Below are 22,494 nucleotides of genomic sequence, written 5' to 3' on the forward strand. Positions count from 1 at the left end.
AGACAAAGGCAGAGGAAATCAGGCCTTTTTTTTCAGCTGGAGTTGGAGGGGGCCATTGAGCACCAGCCTGTCCCAGTGAGAGGGGCTAATCAAGGGATGATGGATTAGGAGGGTAGGGGGTGGACTTGGGGTCGGACTCAAGAGATGCCCTCTTTCTTTTTTGCAAACACACACAAGCCAGCACTTGCCAGCCTGACATACGGAAATACACACACACACACACACACACACACACACACACACACACACACACACACACACACACACACACTGTACACATGCACGCGTACACATATGCACACACACACACACAAATTTCATGCTGGCATACATGCATACATGTACATTAACAAATGCATAACATGTACGCATATGTAAATAAACAAATACATAACATGTACCTGTACGCATATGTAAATAAACAAATGCATAACACATAAACACACTTAAGCATGTGAGCACACACACACACACACACACACACTCACACACAGAACTCGTGCTGATGTACTGTACACACAAACTCACATGTGCACATAAATCCACCTCCTGATGTGTTTTTCTAGAGCCCATCTCAGCCTTCCTTTTTAGTTCTGCAGACTGCAACTACAAGCAGCAGCAGCACCACCATCATTAACCCCCCCCCCCCCCCATCTCCTCTGGAGGAGTGGGAGATGATGAAGAGAGGGTTTGTTAGTTATGTAGGTCAGTTCCACAGGAGGAGGCCTTTTTCACTTGGGCTGCCACTGCCCGCCGTGCCAGGGCTGAATGGGCAATTTGCTGCCCCTGCTCTGCCCGCTGCTCGGAGTTGGGCAGCTCAGTGAGCCTGGCACCACCGGGGGTGTGGGGTGTTTACACACATGGGGGGGGCGAGGTTGCAGGGCGGAGGAGGGCGGTTAGGGGTGATGGGGTTGGCCTCTCACAGTCCCCACCGCCCGCCTCTGCTGCTGCTGCTGCTGCTGCTAGTGCCGTTTGGTTGGTCCGGTTCCACCAGAGTCAGCCCATCATGCCAGGCGGCAGGCAGGCAGGGGCCCAGTGCAGGCAGGCAGGCAGGGGCCCAGTGCAGGCAGGCAGGGGCCCAGTGCAGGCAGGGGCCCAGTGCAGGCGGGGGCCCAGTGCAGGCCAAGTGCAAAGCCGGCTCGTCGCTCGCCCACCATTTGGACACGTGTGTTAATGCGCGGCAGCTGGGATTTGTATTTCTCTCTCTCTTTCTCTCTCTCTCTCTTTCTCATTTTAGTTGTCTATTTAAATGTCAAGCCTGATCGCTTCCCTTTTGTACTGAATGCTTGAAGAAGTATCTCAAAACATTGTGTGTGTGTGTGTGTGTGTGTGTGTGTGTGTGTGTGTGTGTGTGTGTGTGTGTGTATGTATGTGCAAGTGTGTGTGTGTGTGAGGGAGTGCATGTTTGACTTACATAACATCTTAAGCTATTTAATTTTTCAAACATGGTTATTAACATGGAAGACACGCACAATGTCAATTCAGTGTTTTTCTGTTTTCTGTTTTTTTCCCCCTAGCTAAATCCCCTCTCTCACAAATGCCTTTCATTTTGCTTGTGTGTTATTCACATGATGCCCGAATGCTGTATGTTCTTGTGTAACACAGAAATGGCTTGATTGTTGGCATTATATAATGGCCCGTGTAACTGGGTAAATAGAAACTTGGATTGTTGGGATTAAATGTTACATGAGACGAGGGTACTGGAAAAGCCTCTGTGCTTCGTATAAAGCACACATATGCACAGAAGCAGTCCCTCAATGACCTTCAATAGTATGAGGAAAGATTGACAAACCATGTTTAATGCTCTGTAGACACACTATGGCAATACATACACGCATGCCAGGTCTAAGGGGGAATTTGCTGGCTGATGTTACATAAGTAGGATATGACTCACAAGGTGAGAATGCCACTGCCATTATCCTGGCTAGGGATGTCTGCAAAAGCCCGACCTCAAAGTGACCCGGGCAATCTCTCTCATTTCCTGTTTCTGCCTCCCTCTCTCTGTGCTTCCCTCTCCTGTACTCCTCTCTTCATCTTTCACTCACTCTGTCTCTCTCTCTTTCATTCCGTCTCTCTCCCTCCCCATCTTACTCTCTCACTCTTGTCTTTTTCTCTGTACCCTGTTTTCACATTGCTGTTTATATTTCCATCTCTTTTTTTCTCTCGCTTTCTCTCGCTTTTTCTCTCCTCACTATCCCTCCCTTCTCTGATTCTCTCTGTTTCTCTCTCTCCTCACTCTTCCACTCTCTCTCTCTTTGCTCTCTGTTTACCTCTCTCTCTCTCTCTCTCTCTCTCTCTCTCTCTCTCCGCCTCTCTCTTAGATCCGATGGACTAAGACAGCGGGCAGTGCCTCGGACCGTTTCCAGGACTCCAGTGTGTTCAACGAGACCCTGCGGATCAGCCGCATCCAGCGCCACCAGGGCGGCCGCTACTACTGCAAGGCCGAGAACGGCCTGGGCTCGCCGGCCATCAAGTCCATCCGAGTGGACGTTTACTGTAAGTGAGCAACACCCCACCCCCAACAACCCCCACCATCAACACCTCCAGCTTACCGCCAACAGCTAGCTGGAGAGAAAGAGAGAAAAAAAGCACACATCCAAAACCAAAACAACACAAAACAAACCCCATCCTCTTAGGAGAGCTCCTGCTTACTGTGTGGCTGTGACATCTGTTCTGTCCTTGACACTTCCTGTTTGGATTTTTAAGCTCATCTTTTGTGCCGGTTGCCTCTGACGTGTTCCTGCGAGCTGTTAGGGTTATGGAAGAACGGGCGGGTTCCGGAGGTGGGGTGGGGGCGACTACAGTCGCTGCCCGCGTGATGGTTAACGGGGCTGAGGCGAAAAAATCCTTGTTGACGCAAATGTAAAATGTCGAAAGACCTCAAGGCCACGGAATAGCATCTACATGCATCAAGTACCACAACACTACAGCAAAAATAAATATAGAAAATAATCATACAATTACTGCCTGTAGCACTTTAGCGGCCAAACTTTTACACCACACACTTTCCAGAACAATCCAACTCTTATGTGAGATCAAATCGATCTAAACTCTCATGCTGAGCCTTATGGAGGCCTGTGTGCAGGGCCAGCTCAAGCAGCTCTTCTGCCCATTCCAACCTTGACTCCATATTCCAGCATTGAATATATTTCTCTTTTCAAGGTTGTGCGTGCATGTGTGTGTGTTTGTGTGTGTTTATGTGTGTGTTTGTGTTTGTATGTGTGTGTGTGTGTGTGTGTGTGTGTGTGTGTGTGTGTGTGTGTGTGTGTGTGTGTGTTTGTGTGTGTATTTGTGTGTGTGTGTGTGTGTGTGTGTGTGTGTGTGTGTTTGTGTTTGTGTGTGTATTTGTGTGTGTGTGTTTGTGTGTGTGTGTGTTTGTGTGTGTGTGTGTGTGTGTGTGTGTGTGTGTTAGAGGCTTTTATTCTTTTGGTTTGGCTTCCTTTTTCCGGAATGTTCCAAAAGGAGGTGAGCATCACAGCTGGTGAAGGGAAGGGAGGTTATATTTTCCTCGGCACACACAAGACGTCCTCCAACGGATTTGCATATGCAAATGCTGGCACACAAATAGAATTGAGAATGAATTTTGTTTATTAATACTTGGATGGGGTTCAAAGGCATGATGAACAATGATGTTATAAAAGGGGTTATACTCTGACCGAAACATCGCTCAAATTCTAATCTTGTATGGCTTAAGACTGGCATTGCTGTAAGGACGTAGCACAATTGACATCTCTCTTTGAGGCATAATCCCCAGTGGTGTGTTCACAAGCACAAAAGAAAACACACCTACAGAGTTACACAATATGGTATGCTGTTGAGTTGTCTCGTCAGTACTATCTGTGTGACAAGGTACGGCGTGGTCTTGTGCTAGTACTTGTACGGGCGGAATGCAGGGAAGATGTCACATGCCATGCTCCATATCTCCGCAACTTGTCATATCTGACATTTTGACGTCCTTTGTGACGTGCGCAGCCACCTTGCCGGGTACGTGCCAGCACATGACTTTAGATGAGTGGCAGCGTTGGCAGCGAGGACTGTGCCTATAAAAAAAAAAAAAAAAAAAAAAAAATTCACTCCCGTCTGCTACAAAGACAAAACAAACAAACGACAACAAAAATAAGTGTCACCATGTCTGCAGTGGTGCTGGGGGGTGGAGAGGGCCGAGTGGAAGAGCCTGGGGGGTCCACTGCAATGTGATGTAAGATAAATAGGACACGAGATGGACAGTGGCAGACATGGCAGCCCGGAGGAAGCGAGTGGGCCAGGAGGAGTAGAGTCATTGCCCTGGCCGCCGGGCTCGGCTCTGGCTGCTGCTTATTGTCTTATCTCCATCCGGGTGTGGGTGACTGGCCGCAAGCCTCTGCACTCCCCCTACACCACCCCAACCATCACCACCTCCCCCCAGTCCTGCTGCTATCCACCACCTCAGAAGCTAAAGTAGCCAGCTTGCCGAGGAGATCTCCATTACCAACACCCCGAATCCTCTTAGGCTATAGTAGCCAGTTTGGAGACGGAAATTAATCAGTTACAGCTGAATTTATATGGGTGGGGATTTGGAAAATTAACTATTCTCTTTTTGATGCATTTGACGACCTGTTTCGTTTGGTTTTTGTTTTGTTTTCGAAAAGTGCCATGATTTGTTCTTGTTCTGTTGTTCAGTTGTTTATGCTAGAGTCTAGTCTCTCTAGAATTTTCCTCTTTGTTCACAGTGTGTAGTATTGTTGTATTCCCTTCAGTTTGTCACTCCGACTTCAAAATCTATCAGCAACAACCATGGTAGCAGTACCAGCCATGCAGCAAAAAACAACTCCTGTGGTGGACACTCCCCCTCCTGAGGATGGACTTTGAAAGCCACAGAAGGTTCTTGAAAGTGTTGCTTTAGGAAACAAGCCGGTGCAGTAATTGGCCACCCATGCGGCCGCTCAGGGTCACAGTGGTTTGGGGTGAGAAGGTGGGATACCTCTCGGGCCAGATCGCAAATACGTACACATGGTAGCTCATTCGAAACTCCCCCGACTAATTATTTCAAGGTTGTGAGAAGAGAGAGAGAAAAAAGATTGAAAACCCATCTTCAAACTGCCCCCCCCACCCCCACCCCCCCCACACACACACACACCCCGCCCCCAGCCATCCAGAGTCAGGGCTTCACAGGTGTCTGAGGTTCGCTCACCCCATGAACTTACAACGGAAACTAGTTGGAGAGGTTCACTTGGTTTCCGACAACGGTCAATGTCCCCATCGTGTAATTAAGGACACAGGCACCGCCTGTCAGAGCAGCTTTATTTATTTCATTTCAACACTGTGATTGATTTAATTAGGCAAATGGCTCATGTAGACAGAATGAAGAGGAAAGCATCATAAGGAGGCCATCACATGTCACATGTGGTAAGGCTTTTAGGAGTTGTTTTTTAATTAAAATGAAGTATGCCTGCCCACCACACTGTAATTTTACTGTAACCCAACACCGTGGATGCTATTATTGGCCACAGGGAGTGGGGTTTGATTACCCGTTCGAACAACAGCTGTTGCACCCTTGAGTGAGCATACTTCATTAAAGCTTAGCCACTTAATTTCCCAGGAATTTGCCCAGGTCCTGAGAAACCCACTAAATCATGTAATTTCGTCACCCTGGCCGACACTGACAACTGTCAGGCGTGCGGCTGCAACGTCAATACAAATGAGGTTCACAGGATAAAACCCCATACCTAGTTTAAAGACACCTTCAGGAATTATTCATAGTGTTTTATTGTTTTTTCCCCCTTATAATCCAATGTGTATTGCCATGGAGTGATTTAAAATTGTCTGCATAGCAGGATAAGGTGTAGAGCTGGTACGCCACAGTGAGTGATTAGGTCTTGTGGTTTGTCGAAACGTAAGAGCAAAATTGACTTTTCATATAAAGAACCTCTATTATGAAGAATTATTGTTTTCGTATTTTTTAATATTAGATTTTATATATCTTAGAATTGCACATGTAGTCATCTCACCTGTAATGCAGATCATTTTATACATAATTGCCTACATGAATCAGTAGCTGCCAAGCTTAGGGTTTAATAATGCAGCATGTTTGCTGGAATGCTGACATCAAAAAGCATTGCTTTTGAGTTTAGTCACAGTATAAGTTAACCAAGGGAGTCTTCATTCATACTGTATATGATGTTACTGGCTTTCTTTCACTCAGTTAATATCTGAGCACAAAGCACTTGGTTAATATCCGTAACTGTGGCATTTGTTTGATTTAGCAACTTCTACCATCTTCAAAGAATAAAGGGTCTGATCTCTTTCCTCTCTCTTTCTCTCTCTCTCTCTCTTTTTAGATAGATAGATAGATAGATAGATAGATAGATACTTTATTGATCCCCAGGGGAAATTCAATGAAATTCTATGTCTATCTCTCTCTCTCCAGATTTGGACGACCCCGTGGTGACAGTTCACCAGAGTGTGGGCGAGGCCAAGGAGCAGTTCTACTACGAGCGGACAGTGTTCCTCCGCTGCACGGCCAACTCGAACCCGCCCGTACGCTACAGCTGGAGACGGGGGAGGGAGTACCTTTCGCAGGGCTCCGACAAGGGCGTGGAGATCTACGAGCCCTTCTTTACCCAGGTAGGCCTGGGGCCCTGAGGAGCTGCTGGCAACTTTGCAACTCCCTCTTGTACACATTGTTTCGATTGGTAATGGTGGATTGGCAGAAACTGAAGAAATAGTGGTAGTTTCAGCTCACTACAATGGGCAATGGGGGGCACTTATAGTATGTCGGGAATGGTACTGTATACAAAAAAAAAACTCTTGGTAGTAGTAAGATCATATAGTTATGTAACAGAAAGAATTAAAATGCGACAAATTACATGATTGCCATAGGCTATACATTCCCGTACATTAGTTATTACCTCACCTCAGCATTCAGAAGCAGCTTGAAACACCCATTTTGCCTTTTAAACCACCTGCTCTGCGCATAGCCTTTCCACTCTCAGGCAATTTGCAATCCTTCTGTCTACGAAATAACCCAAATGCATTTCAAGAGCTCGAAAACACCAGTGTTCTAAAGCAGAGCTACTGACATGAGTCTTTTGGGCCATCATCTTTTGAGGCACTAGTAATTTCAATGCACTCTCCTCACTGGGCGGTCATGCAAGGGATAATGTATTGTTTGCCTGTCATTATCGGAAAATAAGCCCCGACAGGGCGAACAGGACCCCCCCTCGAAGCGACGGAGTCTTGCTTCGTCCTGAAGGGATTCTCTTTTCGATAACGACAGGCAAACAATATATTTTCCTGCTTATTATTTGCTTATTACTTGCCAAAGTGCGAAAAGACACTTCATACAATGGGTCTTCAAAAAAAATTTTGTTACGATTTCGTGGCTCCCACTGAAAAAAGAAGTTCGCCACATACATTAATTTCCTGTTTATTAGCCACATTGTGAATATACCGCAGGACAGTGTTTTATGCAAGTAAAAAAACAAAACCATATTAATACCATATTAACTGCCCCCATGTATTAACCTCATAGCTGAAGATATTTTGCAAAATCATTGTATAAACCTTGGCTAATCGTTGGGAAATTACGGTAGAACTTGAAAGTTTTAGTTGTGTGTCATACGGATTTACAGTAACAGACCTCCAAAAGTTGGGTAGGCCCATCCACGTGAATGTGCAGCACTCTGAAGAGCCGTATAATAAGACTGTTTTGCGCCTTGTTTGGTTGGTTGTGTTGATGACCACTCTCATGGCCAGTACATCATCGTTCTGTTCAGTTTCCTTTGGTACTTGCTGTATTCAGAACAGTATTGCTAGATGATACAAATGCCTACTGTAGGTCTGTTGGTCACAATGACCGAATGACAAAGTGTGTGATCAGTCTGAACAATGGAGGAAGAAATCTTTTAAGAGATAAGAAAAAGGTTTACATTGACAGTTGTAGTAGCCTGACAGCTCTTTTGAGTAGCATTGAGGCATTCCACCAAAATTTCATCTGTCAATGACAATAACCATTGAAACTCAGTAGAGAAACCACATTTGAAAATCTTTTCCCCCAATTTCTACTTGGATTTTCTTATAGGTTTTCTCTCAAATTCATGTGAGAGTTTACTTTGCAAATGTGAATAGGCTTATATTACTGGCAAAAACACCTCTACATAGGAAAACAAACTTGGGATTTTATTTCATGTCAGTGTAATTTTCACGCAAAAACAAGCACCCAAAACACAAACACATCCTGTGCACCCTAAGTAGACACCTCTATCGTTCTCCTTTTGGTGAACATGACAGAATGTGTGTCAAAGAGGGGTTTGTAAAGGAAGTGTACGAGGCAGGATATGTGTAAGAGAGAGAGAGAGAGAGAGAGAGAGAGAGAGAGAGAGAGAGAGACAGACAGGAGAGGGAGAGGGAGTGAAAGAAACATTTTTGACATGAAGAGTTTTATCTAGTCCAGTGGGGAACACACAGGGATCTGACAGCTTCACAAAGACTGATTTTCAAAAAGCAAGGCTCCCTAAGACGCAGAGGGAGAGTAGAGAGAGAGAGAGAGAGACCATGCCGAGGAGTAGGAGGCCCAGAGTGGCATTTCAAACCCCGGAACACATTTGTGTTGGTAATTAGTCAAGAGAAACACGCCATAGCCTCAACCCTGCACTGCACTCCCGGTTCCTGAGGGACTGTCAGACACGCAAAAAGATCACAATTCACGCCACCACCAGAAAAAAAGAACACAATCTTACATGATGAGAAGAGAAGGAAGTCTGGGTTTTTAAAAAGACCCTTCCCCCACCCCTGTACTAAACACTCCTTAGCTAAACATGGACGTAGCATGACTTAGCTGGAGCATTCGCAGGGCAAGGATATAGCTATAGCTCACCATGCAACTGTCTGATGACAGGAAAAAAAAAACGGAGGAAATATCAGAGATGCCACCTTTTCAACAAAGTACAGTCATTGCATAACCCTTCAGTGTAATCCAAGCATTTCTGCCAAGTGCTATCAGCAACAGTGCAAACGTTTTTAAAGGAAAGTGGAGAGGACAGCTTGTTAATTCAATGACGGGGCTGTGGAGTATGCGGGAACACTGTGGCGGTGGCTGGGAGGGACTGCAGATTTGTGAAGGCACAGTCGGAGAAAGAAAGAGAGAGAGAGGCCACATAGTTGCTGCGAAGAGAGGGAGGAGATGAGGTGAACTGTCAGCTTTAGTGCCAGGTTTTAGCATTAGCATGCTAAGAGAGCGTTCAATCTGCTCTGAAAGAAGCCATGGATGCCCCCCCCCCCCAAACTCCCACCTCACCTCTGTGTCCCCCAAACTATCAGCACACCGAAGGGAGTGCAGAAATTCATAATAAGCAATTTCCTGGTACGTCCAACAGTCATAAAAATAGTACTCCGAAGATCAAAGACAGCAGGGAATCACCACTGCATCGAGGTAAGGTCCTGGCAAAGAGTATTATAAAGCCTCATCAGCATTTTTGCTTCTCAGATATCCCCCTACTCCCCAAACAAGTGGGTTGTTTGATTATAAAGGCTTCACTGAACGAATTCTACTTCAGCAGAATAGAACTGTCCCCTCTTTGAAAGACACAGCATTTATCAGTGTACTGGAGAGTTCATTATAATTCAGCTCTAGGAGATGATATGATAGGCCCTACTGTTAGCCAGCTATCCAGTTCAATTCCATTTTTACTGGTATGGAGGTTTTTTACCACAAAAGACGTGCTTACAATGCAGCCTTTGAGAAAAGCTGAGAAGCCTGAAGAGGTATAAAACACTGTATAATTCATGGTGCCAACTGATAATTATATGACACATCCACAAATGCTTTGGTTAGATCCTGATTCATCGTATTCGGTGGTATTGCATGCAGCAGTGGCTGCTGTGCGGAGGCAGACACAGAAGAGTTGTTGATACCAGATGCTGATTATCGGCTCGGTTAAACTTTACACACTTGCTTGATCCGAGTTGCAGGGGGAGACGAAGATCTTGAAGCTGAAGAACCTCCGACCTCAGGACTATGCCAACTACACGTGCATCGCGTCCGTCCGCAACGTCTGCGGCATACCCGATAAGAACATCATGTTCCGGCTCACCAACAAAACAGGTGAGGACGTGGCATGCGCCATGATCTACCAATTTAAAAGTCCTTGTAGTGAGAAAAGCCTTATTAGGACTTACCCGAGCGATTCTTTGAATCGTTTGAATTACACCCAGTAGTCAGTAAAAGCAAAATACACATTTCAGCCACACTACCTATTAGCAGCCAGTTTTGAAGGCGAATGGACATCCTATTGCAAGCTCAGGTGCCACAGAAAGATAAAAACGTTTCAGTTTAGAAGGCCGTGGTTTGCCACAGGACTACCCACTAGGGGTGTAAAATACATCTACATGCATATGAGGCCTATCTACATTTTTATGACTGCTCTTGCATGCCAGCAGGCTGTTTTGAGCTTCAAATCACTGTCTCAGTTACACCTCTGGCACGGAAGCCTCTATTTTCATCTGCCCTGAAGAGTGGAAGTTTAAGGCCATATGTTGCGTTGTATAGTGCATCTGTGGAAACAGAGAGAATGTAAAGTGGTATATAGTGGAATATATTTTATATGGAAATCCTAATGCAGTGCTGCGTTGTCTTTTTATTACGTCCTAACACCAGCTGGTGCTGTTGAGGCTCCTTAACAGTGGGGCCACTTTGACATGCAAACTTTAGGAAATAAGGCAGTGAAAATCCAAGCCTGTGGTTAATGCTATCTGCCATTATGCGGTGAGTCACCCAAATTCCTATACGCCAGCCGAAAGCTAAAGAGGCAGGAATCAGACACACAGAGACTGCAGAGGGTGCGTGAGAAATCACTAATCCCCGTGTCATGAGAAGCCAGTCAGTGAGCTGTTCTGCGTGTGTGTGTGTGTGTGAGAGAGTGTGTGTGCGTGTGCAGGTACTGTATGTAGGCATACATATACATATATGTTATGATTGGGTGTGTGTGTGCTGTGTGTGTGTTTGAATATTCAGTTTGAGTATGTGCATGTGTTTGTGTGTGTGAGTGATCAGCAATATCTGTATGCCTACGTGTGGCATATACTATATGTGGGCAAGCGTGTATGCAAATATACAGCTATGTGTGGTGTGTGTGTGGTGTGTGTGTGTGTGTGTGTGTGTGTGAGTGTGTGAGTGTGAGTGTGTGTGTGTGTATGTGTGTGTGTGTGTGTGTGTGTGTGTGTGTGTGTGTATATGTGTGTGTGTGTGTGTGTGTGTGTGTGTGTGTGTGTGTGTGTGTGTGTGAGTGTGTGTGTGTGTGTATATGTGTGTGTATATGTGTGTGTGTGTGTGTGTGTGTGTGTGTGCGTGGGTAGCGAGGGCAGGGGTTTTACTGCGTGAGCGGAGATGAATAGTATGTGCGTGTAATGCGGGGCACGCCAGCCTTATCATCCTCTAACACGAGAGCGCGTGCAGGTGCCTTTTTCTCCCCCTCACAGCCCTGACTGTTCCTGAAGCCCCCAGGTGACGTCTCCCCCCTCCGCTCCAGAGTTAATTCCGTCTGCGAAGGTTGGCGAGGGAGTCAGGGTGGAGCGTGTTGTGTGTGTGTGTGTGTGTGTGTGTGTGTGTGTGTGACAGGGGGGCTCAGAGACTGAAAACAAAATAACGGGGTGGGAAACGTATTCTTAAATAAATGCCCTGCAGGCTCCGGTGCGTCTTATCTTCTCTCCCGGCGGAATTTCACATTCTCCTTGCGATGAAGACCTGACCTTTAAGGCTTCCATTAGGCGGGAGCCGGGAGCGGCCAGTTTCTTTACCCACAAGCCATTTCTCTTGGCAAAGCTCTGGCCACACGGCGGGGCCCCCATAAGGGAGGGAGAAAACTCCAGCCGCTCCTCGAATGCCTACACGCTTCAGGGAACACATATCCCAGGATGCTTTTAGGTCTTTTTTCCAAACCCTCCTTCCAGACTTCTTTTTCCATCTCTGTCTTCTGTCTTTTTTTTCCTCCTCTCTTTTTTTCTGCCCCCTTTTTTCCCAAAAATGCCTTCCTTTAAATTCTGCTTGTTTCGGTCCCACGCGGGTGGGAGTTGTTAATGGACAGAGCTTGTCAGTTGATGTCCTGTGTGGGTTGCCTGTGGCACTCCTGACAATCTCCTGTCCGGTCGCTTTAGCGGAGCAAGTTAAGCTTAGGCAGCAGCATCTGAATAAGGGACTCATTATTTCACCACACATGCGTGCCCCCCCCACACACACACACACACTCTGTGTGTTGTCCCCAACCGCTAAGAGGAAAGTTATTTTAAAACACTGTTGTGAAAAGATGCTGACAGCTAGGAGAAAAAAGTATGCATGCAGTAAGTAGCAGCATCCTTACAGACTTGGGCAGAGGAGATATTGAACCGATGTGGATTATAAAAATAAGATTTTTTTTCTTTCTTTTCTTTCTTTCTGTCTTTTTCTTTCTTTCCTGCTTACTTACTGTCTGTCTGTTTTTTTGTGTGTTTGTCTATCTCTCCCTCTCTATCTGTCTGCCCCTCTCTCTCTCTCTTTCTGATCTCTGTGTATACCTTTCACTCTGTCAGCATAGCAGCCTGTCTATTGAAACTAACTAAACAACCATTTTGTTTGCTCTTCCCTTGTCCTCTCAGCCTCGCCCAACATTAAGCTACTGGTGGAGGACCCCATCATCGCCAACCCTGGGGACACCGTCACCCTGGTGTGCATCACCTCCGGCGGGGAGCCCACCCCCACCCTCACCTGGGTGCGCAACGCCGAGGGCCTCCCCAAAAAGAGCGTCCTGAACGGGGGCACCCTCACGCTGCCTGCCATCACCACTGATGAGGCCGGCGTCTACAGCTGCGTGGCCAGCAACAACGTGGGCAACCCCGCCAAGAAGTCAACTAACATCATCGTCCGAGGTACACAAAAGAGGGGGGTGGGGGGTGGTGGTGGTGGCATATCTATTTTAAAACACTGCTAAGGGAGGAGGGTTTGTTGTAAACAGTAGGAAGCCATAGTAGCTGCTTTTCTCTTGGCAAAAGAATCATCTGTCGTCTGTTACAGTAAAATCTGCATTGTAGTGCGGCTGATGAAGCACAGGCTGTCTGAACCCCTTTGAACTCTTCACAACGCCCCAGCAGCGAGAGAGAAGGGAGGAAAAAAGACACATAAAAGTCCCCCACGCCCCCATACTAATCATTGTCAACATTTTCCAAAAGACTTTTTCAGAAGGGCCCCTATTATCGGGCCACATTGAATTAGCTAGTGATTATCACGGCGACGGCTATAATGAAATGACAATTCCCGGGGGAAGGACAATAAGGATCACAACAATGCGGCAGCAGTCGCACATGGCCCGTACATGAAACAGCCTGCAGCGGTGGACTCCCACCACTCGGCTGCTTGGCTGCTGCTTGCCAGTCAAGATGATGGGCAGAATGCTAAGATGAAACGCTTCAATGGGCCCTCTTTCTTCTTCGCAGCACATTAAACAAGTCCGAACAGCGCTATTTGCATACAGAGTGTATGTGTGTGTGTGTGTGTGTGTGTGTATGCGTGCGTGTGTGTGCGTGTGTGTGTGTGTATGCGTGTGTGTGCGTGTGTGTGCGTTCGTACGTGCGATTTTGTGCTGCATGCAAACCACATGATCAATAGTTTACGGACAATTTAATGTTAGCGCTGTCAGTCTGATTGTATAGACGTGGCGGTCTAATGCGTAATGGCCCAGGGAATGGTCCCTTTTGAAGGGAATGCACATAAGAGCATCCTTAATAGTGTCATAAACAGAGTGTTAAACTCACACTAGCATTTTTGGGAGGATCTCCAGGTGTCAGTTTTCCCACTTATCAAATTGGGAAGATGAGCATCATATGTAACTCAATAGCTAGCTCAAAACCTCTGGCAGTCTACTTCCTTTCAGTGGCGGTTTTAGTTGTGCTCATCTCACATCCTGGTATTGATATTTCCAGGCATCCCGCATCACTTTCTGTAGCAGAGGAGTTAGTTGACCTTGACTGTGAGTTAGTTCATGGGCATCCAGATCGACTTCAAGTCAAATGCAATAGTCATCTAAACCTGGTTGAAGGTACTGTACCTCTAATGAATAAGAAGGACTTTCTGTATGTCTTAGGTTTGCGATTGTTTGTCCACAAGCAAGGCTTCTCACATTTTTAGAAGGGAAGAACATTTTTGAAGAGTTTAGAGTTTGGTTACAAAACACTATATCCACCATTTTAATGAATTTTCATAAATATTTATTTTATTTTTTTTACAAGTAATTTCAGTAGAACTGTAATTGGGTATTATTGTTTGATATATCTTTACTCAATCAAAACAACACAACTGCAATTTGATTGGTATGACTTGATATACACAATTAAATAGCATGACTTTTGAATGTATTTAAAAATGGAGATATAGCATTTTGGAACCAAATTCTTGAAAGTTCAAGTCAGGGCTTGAGTCTGTCCGTGTGTACTGTAGACGAATATGTTCCGTAATGGGGCGGGGGGGGGGGGGGGGGCAATGCAGGTGAAAATGAAAAAAAAAAAAAAGATTTTCTGAAACATTGATGTGCAACTCCCTGAAGGCAACTCTTTACACCCACCCTATACACGCACTCACTCACACACTCACTCACACACACACCCCTGCTGTCCTGGTCAGAACAGCTGTTGGACGTTACTTCACAGTTAGGCCCCTTCTCAGCAGTAGCTCCCCAGTGTGCAGAGAAAGCTGTTAGCACATCTGGAGCCGCGTGTTTGAGTGCGAATCCTTTTATTTCCATCGACTCTCTGGCCCACATAAGAAGCCCCCCCCCCCCCCCCCCACCACACACACACACACACACAAACACACACACACACACACACACACACACACACACACACACACACACACACACACACACACACACACACACACACACAGACACACACACACACACACACAGACACAACCTCTCACTTCTCTGCAGAAAAAGCGCATTTGCATGGGGAGGTGGATTTCTTACCCCCCTCCTTTTGCACCCCTCTCGTACCCAATCCTACTACCCTCACCCTCTTCCCAGACACTTTATCTTGCACTCACCCCCACCCCCCACCCCCTCCTCTCCCATTTCTTTTCTGGAGGCTGGGGTTGGTGAGCGGGAGTCAGATGTGCTGCCAAGGCAGAAGATCAGCCGCCCGGTGACAGAGAGACCGAAAAGCTGCTGAGTGAGAGGATGTAGGGAGAGAGAGAGAGGGAAGGAGCAGAGAGAGAGAGAGAGAGAGAGAGGGAGAGAGAGGGGGAGAGAGAGAGGAGCGAAGAGCGAGAGAGATAGATATGGGCGGGGGGGTGCAGCCGAGAGGGGAGGACGATATCACACAGTGCCCAGCCTAGCTTTTTCTCTCTCTTTTCCCCATCTCTCCCTCTCTCTCTCTTTCTTTCTGACAGCAAAAACCTCGGTGCCCGTAGCTCTGCGCAGCTTAGCTGGAGATAGCCGGAGCGCCATGAGTGTCGGGGCTGTCATATGCATATTTTAGCGTTAGCTCGCAAGGCCAGTGGTCAAGCCAGGACACAGATTTTGTGTCCCCCTTTTTATGCCAATGTCCCAGGAAGCCTCAGAGAAACACACTGACATTTGTGTTCCCGCACACTCCAGTCCAGCAGCAGAATTAGTTTGCAATATTTATGATGCACATAATTGCCTTTCTAAACCGGGCCCTAAAATAAATAAGGCTGCCCAACACACTATAAATCTTTGCTCAGGTCATAAGGAGCCCTTATGTGTATGATTTTTTTTGCTTTTGTTGTTATGAGTGCTTCATTGTCTGAGGATATGCAATAAAAGTAATTTATGATGTTTGGCTTTAGACTGGGACAATTCAAAAAGAGCTGCACCCATTGGAAATAACAAAGCAATTTCAGTGTTTGCAAATATCACCCACGTCCTTGACAAAAGATGAGCGCAAAGAGACTATGGAGATCATTCTTTACTCAGTGTGACAATTGCTATTTATCTTGTGCTTAAAAATCCAACAAAAGAACAGTTATTATTACTAAATATTATAAGGACAGTTATCCTTAGACTTGTTTCCTCCAAAGCAAAGCCTTTAACCATTTTGGAGTAGTTTCCATCTTTCTCAGTTCAATCTATGACACATTCATACAATGCTACTGCATGTTTCTATGTGCCAAAAGCCCTCATTTCCCCTCTCTGATAAGCTGCTATGTGCATGTGGGGGCAGGGGCCAAGAGCATTACAGCCCCTCCGTGTGTGTGTGTGTTTTTTTTTAAACAAGGACATGGACAAACCATGAAAGGTCCATCATGACCTCCACCTAGGTTTTTTTTTCTTTCTTTTCATTTTAATGCGCATTTCAGGAATCATAACCACCATAACAACTAACCATAAGTGCACCATTAGCCCTGATGATGACAGCGATACAGGCTCTCTGGAGTGGCCGCAGAGTACACTGCGCATGGGAGATAAGGTGTTCCGCCGCCGATGGGAAGGTGTTCCGCCGCCAATGCAAGAGGGAAGTTTTACTAACGCCTCTCCGCCATCACTGCTGATCGCCCCGCAGCACAGATGGCAGGAAATCTCATTTAGTCTGGGGTAGGGTGGGGGGGGGGGGGGGGGATGGTGTGTGTGTGTGTGTGTGTGTGTGTCTGTGTGTGTGTGTGTTGGTGGTGGTGGTGGTGAGGGGGGTGGAGAGTGGGTCGGCGGCTGGAATAAGCAGGGGGGGGGATTGAGAGGAAGAGCTATATTGCACGGGAAGGATTTCACTCGGGGTAATCTCGCCGCTGCCTGCCGCTCGCTGGCTGTAGCCGGTGCCTAATCATAGTGCCATTTAATAGGCAATTCCACGTGTCACCTGTCCACCTGCCACAGAGTAAAAGAGAGCCCAAATTAGGAGACAGCCGGGTGGCACGAATTGAAGTCATTTTGCACTGGTTTTGGAGAGAAAGAAAGAAAGAAAGAGAGAGAGAGAGGATGAGAGTTCTGGCTGAACTCCATGGCCTCTTTTACAGTGTCATGTCAGTTGAAAGGTGTGCAGTGTTCTCTGCCCACTCAAAAAGAATATTTGGCTTGTCTTTACAAGTCACCCAAAATGACCAGTTATTTAAACATTGTACTTACAGTACATGCCATTTTTCTCAAATGGTATTATTCAACCCTAATAAACCCCTCTGGTTTAACTTCCTCAAAAAATGGATTTGTTACAATTCTGTAGCTTCCCTGTCGCTTTGTCAGCAGTTTTGTCAAAAGTCTCAACACTAATAGCCTGTCAAAAATGGCCTCTCAGTGAATGTCCCACTCAAATATTTCAGTTTTTTTTTTCATGCTACTACAATTCAAAACTACATAAGCATTGCATAGCATACAGTAGTAGTACAAAACATTTAAAACAACACCATGCAGAAATGTGCATTTTTCAGGTCTATCTTTATAGGAATAATCAGTTTTGGTATCATCTTCAAATGGATTTTAATGATATATGATAATGTGAACTACAGATACAAACATGTCTCTCATTCTCACTAGCCGCCAAGGCTATACTAGTGCAATCTGCGTTGTGTTGACTGACCACACAGTCCAGGCCTGCACCTGCCCAGCCACAAACCCGCAATTTGCAGTACCTTGGACTGGGAGGCTGGTGTGCTAGCAAGAAAGCTAAAACCCATTGGTGTTAGTGCCTGTCGCTAACGCGTCTCTTAAGGCGTCGGGAGGAATGTTTATGTACTTCCTGCACAGCTACCGTGCCAGCTGGCTCCCGTTACACAAGCATGCTAGCAAGTCCCTACTGTGCTATTTTTAGTGTATGCAAGGGTTTTTGTATTATTATTATTAGCTCATTAGTTTTAGTATTCCTTTCAGCCTTCCTTATTGCTGCTTTAAAGTTTGATTAGCTCTGCTACGAGGTCTTGCATAACCTTGACATGCCACTGGGGAAATAGATGTACTGGGTAAGAAGGAAGGAAGTAAGTTGTCCTTCCCAGGGCAGGTGAAAGTTAAGACTCCCCCCTCTCTTAGTCTCCTAGTCTCTGAGGCTTACAGGTAGCGTCCCTCGACTACCCCCCATGTGTCCCCCGTGAGCCAGCCCTCCCTGACAGCTGTAAGCCTGGCCCTGGCAGCAACATCATCAATAAAATAAACCCCAGCCACTTGAGCTATCACACAGTATTGAGCTCTGGCAGTAAAAGCATCAGACATCCTGAGAAGATTATTCGGGCCCGGCGCATGGGGCTCCGGTGCGGTGTGGTGTGGTGCGGTGCGGGGGCCGAGGGAAAATAACCTGACGCATGTGCTTTATAACTTATTTATAAATGCGATGGGCGGGGTGAGGGGGTGGGCTTGGGCTTGGCAGTTGGAGGGGAGTGGAGGGGCTGGTGGGGGGTTGGGTCGAGGCGTGGGAAGCTGGGTGTTTGGGTTTGCTGAGACTGCAAACTGCCAGAGAAAGCGCACGCCTTCATTTATTTACAAATATCATCTCCAGTGCGGGATGTTTTTTTTTTCCGATGAGGCGATGAAAGTAGGCAGGGTGGGGTGGAGTGGTAATATATTAAACCTTCTCATTCTTTCTTCCCTAAGTGGCCTTCTATCCCTCAGCATTGAAATGACGGCCCTCAATCTGGACCCAAGTGCACTTGTCAGCTCAGCGAAATAGAATACACACACATATCATATGTATCACATACACACACATCTATGTGTCACTAAATGATGTAGATAACCATAGCCCCTTGTGAGAAAGTACCTAGTGACCGAGAATAATATTTTACTTCATTTATTGTGAGATGACACTGGAAATCTATCTTGTGGCAATACAATTTGTTCCAATACGTTTCCGCTATCAAACAAGGAGTCTCCTAGTCGTATCTTATTGATTGGTAGGAGATTCATTGTGAGGCAGTGTTTGCCTCTGAAACACACAGTGATACATCATGTTTTCTATCTGATAATGAGGAGCACCCACCTGATAAGTACTTAGGGTTCCACTCTGGAGAGCACTGCCTCTAAGAACTGCTGAGAGTCCATTTGTGGTGTGACCCTGGGTAACCTCATTCTCACAGGAAGAGGTACACCACAATAAGAGAGTAACCTAGTCCCTGTTTGTCAATTAGAGTCTTTTTTTACCCCAAGTTCCACTGTGGGTCCTCTGTACAGAGAATTTGGCTAAATTAGTTTATTGCAGATTCTGAAGAAGGGAGTTGAAGGACGGGGTTGTCATAAAAGCAGTGTCCAATTTTGGTCTTTGCTCCATAAGTAACCTTTCTCATGCCTGCGAGGATGTGTTGTTTTGAACAAAGCCATTTTCAAGGCACCTGAGATGAGGTTATGTGGCATGGCTACTCATAGGTTTGGTGGTCTTTTCACCTAACCACCATTCTGAATTACATTTCGTCTCACCATTTACTTGTCTCATCTCACATCATCATCATCATCATCATCATCAAAAGATAGCCAATAGTGACCTAGCTTCAGGTGGTGTCAGTCAGTAGTCCATAAACTGAGCGGGTCTTTTCGTGGTAATTTTCAAAACGGTGCCCTTTTGCTTGTGTCATCAGAGGCAGCAGGGCGCCATCATCTTTCTCCCGTGGCAAAAAAAAACAAAACCTCCTGGGCCTCCTCTTGGCACTATCGACACCTCAATTTTGGGGAGTTATGAGTGAGAGGCATGGGCCTAGGCTCCGCCGTGGCAGGAGATTAAGAAATCAGCGTCAAGCAGCCGCCACCACCAACACGAAGCTGCAACCTGACTACCACCCCCCCCCCGCCACTCCATCTGAGGATCGCACAGCTTGTCACTCTATAATTGCGCGCCTGTAATACCCCTTTCTGATAATGGCCAGCTGATGTGAGAGGATTGAATTCGCAAGCATTACACCTCGCCAGGTTTTTACGGGGTTATCCAACGAGACTCTCACCATTTCGGCTCAATTACAACATTGATTAAGTCGCAAATATGCCTTGGAGATATTTGCCTAACCTAGGAGGTTTTTTATGTATCAAACCTCTCAAAGTACCATGACCTGATTTTTTAAAAAAAAAAAAATTTTTTAAACCGAAGCAATCGGATTTATGGAGCCTCGCACTTCTGTGTCGCAACTTTTCTGGCCCACACTAAAAAGAAACTTCGGCTGCCAACGTTTGCTGCCTGCATGTTAAGCAGCATGTTAATCAGCTCACATCAGATTTGTTTTTTAAATAATTTATCCCACTCGCCGTGCATCGCATCTCCATAAATGAACCGAAAATGAGTTTTTCGAGAAGAGGCGCGAGCGATCGAACAGCGACTCTCACGTGGCGCTCTCCTCCTTCCCCTTCCCCTTCCCCGTCTCCTGTCCCCCAGAGCTTCGAAGGACAAAGGGCCTGTCCAGACACTTACCGACCGTCGGGGTCGTCTGTCTCCAGATCCCGTGGGAGGAAGAGAAAGGCACCGGAGATGCCTAACTGTAGATTACTTTCTCCACCACTGTGCTGCGTGACCCACAGTGCGCGAGAGAATGTGATGGATATTGAAACAGGGATAAAAAAAGAAAAGTTCTACTTTAGTGGCGGTTGAGACAGCTCTGTATGCACTTCCAGCTGAGGATATAAAAAAAATGGCCAAGACTCTAAAGCAGAGAGCTGTCATGAAGAACTGAAGTACATTTGTTGTGGTAATGGCCTGGCACTCTTTGGGGTGAGTGAAGCTGTATTGTGGTGCCTCAGCTAATGAACTGCGCTTTATGGTTTCCACCCCCCTGGTCAATTTTGCAAGTATGTTGCCAGGTTTTACTGCTGCCCGTGGCGTTCGCACACTTATCCGACACTCAGGTGGGCCCGGTACATTTTAAAGAAGCTTTAAAGAGCACGCCTGTGTGCATTAGGCGTGCAACATAAACATGTGACAAGATGCCTGCGACAGGCTCATTACCCAAATAAATAAAGCAGTTTGCTGAAAACTTGAGACATTTAATCTGTTGGCAGGTTTCCCAGGCAGGCAGGGTTTAAACCAGTAGGGTCTAAACTTCCACAGTGTCTCCATTAAAATCCAATCAATTTCAGGACATGACTTAGACTGCGTGTTGGACCCCTGCCGTCTACTTTAAATCCCATGTCTTTGGTACTCTTACTGCGTGAAAAGCTTTGAACCAGACACATATTAAGTCATAGGTAGCACTTTAAAATGATGCAAAGCAGACATCATAAAGGCTCTCTCATGGCAGCAACCTTCATTTCATGCATCATGTACAAAGCACAGTGTGGTCAGACTTCCAGCGTTCAGTGCAGATTTCTGTTTTTTATTGACCCGGTCACCACTGTGTTTGCAGTGCACACGCCGTTATCAGTGATTCATCTTTAGTAGGCTGGCTGTTACACTTTGAGTCAGTAGGCCAGGGGAGCATATTGTCCATTGGAGCTATGGTGCTCCTTGTGTGTGTGTGTGTGTGTGTGTGTGTGTGTGTGATTGTGAACACTTGTACCCATGTGTTTGTATTAGTTATCTGTTTATGTTTTTCTGTTTTGTGTGTGTGGCTGTGTGTATGTGTGTGTGTGCGTGTGTGTGTGCACATATGTATGTGTTGAGCTTTGTGGTTCAGCTATCTTTCCCCTTGGACCATCAGTGGCATTCTCAAAGTCCATGCCTGGAGGTAGTCTATACTCTATTTTTATATCCTGGAACGTTATGTACGCAGACTGCGGTTAAGACGGCAGCCTTAATCAACTCGACGTCTGAGAAGTTCCACATTACCTGGTGTGACGGATCCTCATGCCACTCTGACGTGACATGTCATTAATACCAAGAAGGACGGAATGTGAATTTTTTATGCAGAGTGCCTAAAAAGATCACACGACTCGTTTTTTCCCGTAAATGTAAGGGGTAGTGCCTTCAAACGGACACGGGGAGGGTCCGTCACAGACAGAGCACATAAATCTTCAACCCCAGCTACGTGAAGCATTGTGAACTGAGACGGAGTCAAAATTCATTTCCTCTTCGCTCTCACTACTCCACGCGCACCACTTTAAAGGGGTGGGGGTGGTGGGGGAGGGGGGTCTACACATTCTTTTTTCAAACACCATTTCTTAAACACGGCATTACTAATAGTTCAATTTGTGACGGCCCATTTTCGAGGCTAAAGACGTTTTCGAAGCCCCGTAATTGCCTTGTGTGCCGTTACAAGCCAAGGAATGGGTTTTCTTGATAGGGTCGACTTGTGCCGAACATCCAATCAGGCTTTGCGCTTGTGTGTGTGAGTGTGATTCTTCTCCTGTAGGGAGACACTAGTTTTGACACTGGAGAATGGCTACAGTCATCAGCTGCTTTGGTGTGGGTTTCCCGGGTATGTGTTAATGCGCTGTAGCTGGCATTAATGGCCATCTGCGTGGAAATATTTGCACAAAAGCGTGGCAGCATGCTGGATGGCTTGGTATTGATCCAAAACACCAGCAATGAGGCCGGAGCTCCAAGCTCCATGATGAGATGAAATCACTAAAATAAAAAGGAGAATAAATTAATAGAGAACACAGTGTATTAGGACACTAAGGCCTCAAATAGAGTAGAAAA

At 46.2% G+C, this 22,494-nt stretch overlaps 1 protein-coding gene across 1 annotated transcript in view; it reads left to right on the forward strand.

The window, feature by feature from the left end:
- mdga2a (MAM domain containing glycosylphosphatidylinositol anchor 2a) overlaps positions 1–22,494 on the forward strand; it is a 139,837-nt gene that overhangs the window by 33,400 nt on the left and 83,943 nt on the right. The window contains exons 3-6 of the mRNA XM_076300123.1: positions 2,322–2,496; positions 6,407–6,603; positions 9,949–10,081; positions 12,607–12,876. Coding sequence (XP_076156238.1) covers positions 2,322–2,496; positions 6,407–6,603; positions 9,949–10,081; positions 12,607–12,876 — 775 coding nt within the window. The remainder of the gene's footprint in view (positions 1–2,321; positions 2,497–6,406; positions 6,604–9,948; positions 10,082–12,606; positions 12,877–22,494) is intronic.

Source organism: Alosa pseudoharengus, unplaced genomic scaffold (assembly GCF_046254945.1).
Source record: "Alosa pseudoharengus isolate Yale_2024_CS ecotype anadromous, Long Island Sound unplaced genomic scaffold, YU_APseudo_1.1 YU_APseudo_1.1_scf_22, whole genome shotgun sequence".
Lineage (NCBI taxonomy): Eukaryota > Metazoa > Chordata > Actinopteri > Clupeiformes > Clupeidae > Alosa > Alosa pseudoharengus.